Source organism: Octopus bimaculoides, chromosome 1 (assembly GCF_001194135.2).
Source record: "Octopus bimaculoides isolate UCB-OBI-ISO-001 chromosome 1, ASM119413v2, whole genome shotgun sequence".
NCBI classification, from domain to species: domain Eukaryota; kingdom Metazoa; phylum Mollusca; class Cephalopoda; order Octopoda; family Octopodidae; genus Octopus; species Octopus bimaculoides.
In genome coordinates this window covers 144,244,101-144,247,728 of record NC_068981.1, presented here as the reverse complement: position 1 = coordinate 144,247,728, position 3,628 = coordinate 144,244,101, and the positions used below count along the sequence as shown (strand labels likewise).

The 3,628-nt window shown below is 37.7% G+C and overlaps 1 protein-coding gene across 3 annotated transcripts in view; it reads right to left on the bottom strand.

The window, feature by feature from the left end:
* LOC106868088 (probable ubiquitin carboxyl-terminal hydrolase MINDY-4) overlaps positions 1–3,628 on the bottom strand; it is a 105,253-nt gene that overhangs the window by 19,407 nt on the left and 82,218 nt on the right. For 2 of the 3 annotated variants that reach the window (XM_014913214.2, XM_014913206.2), the window contains exons 12-13: positions 3,071–3,141; positions 306–369 (exon numbers count right to left, since the gene is read on the bottom strand). In XM_014913214.2, coding sequence (XP_014768700.1) covers positions 306–369; positions 3,071–3,141 — 135 coding nt within the window. Of the gene's footprint in view, positions 1–256; positions 370–3,070; positions 3,142–3,628 lie in introns of all 3 variants that reach the window. The other variant, XR_008265054.1, reaches the window with a different exon arrangement.

Here is a 3,628-nt window from a genome sequence, read left to right as displayed (position 1 = left end):
GGAGGAGGAGGATAAGGATAAGGAAGAGGATAAGGAGGAGGAGGAGAAGTAGTAGAGATGGGTAAATGGTAACATTCACTTAGCAGAGATTATAGTGATAGTAATAGAAATGTTAATGGTGGTTGCAGCGGCAGAGATTGGTAGTGATGGTAACAAAAGTGGTGTTAATAGGATTAGTAGTAGTAATATTAGTAATAGCGTAAATGGTAGCAGTGGGAAGAGCAGTGTTAGTAGTTGTAGTAGTGCTCTCACTCACCAGTGCTATTTACCATTCCAAGAGAGCTACACATAAAATGTTTCTGTACCTGTGAGCAATAGCCATAAGAACCCATGAGTTTGCTGTTCGGTTCATCCATTTCACTACGTATCCTGCACAAAGGAAGACATAATCACAATAGCATCATTAGTGAAGAGCAAACAAACAACACAATCAAATGGTGAACATAAGAGATTTGGATAAATTTCTATGCTATGATGCGAAGCAAGTCTCGAATGCTTCAAGTGAAACCCTTTGTCAGAGAGAGAACAAAATAAAAAAGGATACTTTGCCTTCTCCAACAAATAAGCTTATTCTAAATGGCAAGATTCCCATCTCAAACTTATCAAAATTTGTAAACTTCATTAAATAATCTTTGCCAACGCTGACATTCCCAAAAATCAATGAATTTAGCTTCTTTTACAAGTAATATATATTTTTTTAAGAAACACATTTTAATTCACAGTGACTCTGCTGGACTTAGAGGTCGACTTTGCCTTTCATCCTTTTGAGGGCGTTAAATTAAGTATCAGTTGCATACTGGGGTCGATCTAATTGACTGGCCCCTCCCCCCAAATTTCAGGCCTTGTGCCTAGAGTAGAAAAGAATAATAATAATGCCAGCAAGTCAGTGAGCTGGCAGAAATGTTAGCATGCCAGGCGAAATGCTTAGTGGTATTTCGTCTGTCTTTATGTTCCGAGTTCAAATTCCACCAAGGTCAATTTTGCCTTTCATCCTTTCGGTGTCGATAAATTAAGTACCAGTTGCATACTGGGCTCGATCTAATCGACTGTTCCCCACCCCTCCCCAAAAATTTCGGGCCTTGTGCCTAGAGTAGAAAAGAATAATATTAATGATGGTTTCAACTTTTGGCACAAAGCCAGTTAGTTTGAGGTAGTGGGTAAGCCATTTACATTGACCCTTGTGCTCAACTGGTGCTTATTTTCTCGAACCTGAAAGGATGAAATGCAAAGTCAACCTTGAAGGAATTTGAACACAGAACATAAAGACAGACAAAATACCACTGAAGTACTTTGCCTGGCATGCTAAAGATTCTGCCAATTCACCGCCTTGTTCTAGAAAAATAATATTAATCATTGATTAACATTGCTCATTGTTTCTCAACTATTTCTGGTTAGCTTTTTAATTATCCTGGTATTAATTATACTAACACTAAATTATTATTTTTCTTGTAGAGGCACTGTCTCTAAATTATCTTATTTTATCATTTCTGTTAGCTTACTTAGAAAGAAGTCCAAACATCTGCAAGGAAGTATGGGAGCATATTATATTACAAGTATAAAACACAGCGTAAGGAAACTGGCAATAAACTGTATTGGCAAACATTATACAATGAAAGTCATGAGCTTGGATAAATTTGGATAAGATCATAGCAACAAGAAGAGAGAAGCTAATGTTTCAAGACTCATCACCTGAGAAGAAAGAAATTATTCAACTATTGAGAAATATTTTTCCTCTCTTACACAGAGATCCATCTTCTCTCTGCAGTATACAGATATTCCCAAAATCATGAATTTCATTTATGTTACAGGCAATTTTACTGACTCTACATTAAAAGCACATTGTAAAAAATAGTAGCACCATGTAAAAAGCTCGCAGTACACTCAATATAGTGGCTAACGTTAGGAAGAGCATCCAGCTGTAGAAACTATACCAAGGTAGACACACTAGAGTTTGCTGCATTACTCAGGCTTTCCAGCTCCTGTCAAACTGTCCAGTCCACGAGAAACACACGTTAAATGATAATCATGATGATGATGATGATGATGAAGAGATAAGAAATTAAATGAGAAGAGTAGCAGCTAACTAAAGCCCTTATAATTGCTCTCTAAATGTTGGACCTCAGTAGTGAGGATCTCTCCTGACAAAAGCACATCCTTAACACACCTAGGACTGCATCCCAACAACTGACCCAAATCATCTGGGCTAGAAGATACTTCAGTTCCCTACAAGTGACACACTACAAAGTTTGGGTGAAGTCCACAATGAAGTATGACTCCAGCATCTGAGATGGTGCTGCTGATGCATGCACAAACTCCCTAGACTGCATCCAGAAAAGCACCACCTGACTAATTGGCATAAAGTTACAGACATACTCCAGCTTCTGGCCACAAGTACCTGTTATCTATTCTTTGCCTTTTCTACTACTACTCTTGTAATGGCCTCTGCTTCTCAGAACTGGTTGAGCTCATGCTACTTTTTCTCACATATTCCTGATCCATTTGTCACTTGTTGTCTTTGCTAAGTTCATCTTCTAAGCCTTTGTCACTTGTCCTTGCTGTGTTCATCCTCCAAGCCTTGTACTAATCCCTACATCTAATCCTTTCCTAAAAAGCTAGCCCTCCCTGTTCAGTACTTTCTCACTCACAAGTGTTGACTTGCAATAGTCCAGAAGGAACATCAATGCCATCATTCTTGCCTGTTAAGGAGTGCTTGCAAAAACCAAGGGCACTACCCTTTCCCAAGGACCCAGCAAGTAAAAAAAACAAAATGGCTATTGTGCTAGTGGACAGTAGACTTAATTTGTTGCCTGGTTAAAAATAAACCAACACTTGACCCTTGAATGATTTAGTGGTCTCGAGACCTTACTCCTTTTATGCCAATCTTGAAGATCCTGTAAGAATAATACTGAGTGTTGCCTTCTTCCTTTGACGAAGCTATAAAAACAAGAACAACAATAAATGTAACATAAAGTTCAATTATGGACCCCTTATCTTGTGGTAATTAATTCAGTGTCTTAATCATGTAAGTAGTCATTTAGACAGAGCTTCATAAAAAGTAAAGTACACTTACTTTTGCACGGACCGTGATAAGATTACTGAGTATAAGGCAAGAATGAGACCACTGCTTCCTTCAGTTTCAAACTGAAATGTTAAATAAAGATATTCATATATATTATATACTCGTGAAATGAGGCAACCACAGTATCTCCAAAAAACAACCGTACTTCATTTGTCTTTAGTCATCTCATTCTCCTTCTCATCTATCCATCTTCCAATCTATCACAAGCTAAAGTTCCAGTATTTTATCACTCAATTTTTGAAGGAGTCACAATGTGGTCGCTTGATCTGCTAGAAATTGCAACCAGATCACCTTCAAATGACACTCTAGCATCTTAAAAGAGGCAGGGCATACTGTAAAGTGTAGAAATAGATATACAATGCCTGGGAAGACGAGATTGTCATAGCAGGTATGCTATTAATAATAAGTTTAATCAGTTACAAGTGACCATGGGTTACAATAACGCAAACTATTCTTATGTCATTTAAAGTAAAACAATAATTTTCTCCATTTCTTTATTCCTACACACACACACACACACACACACACACACACACACACACACACACA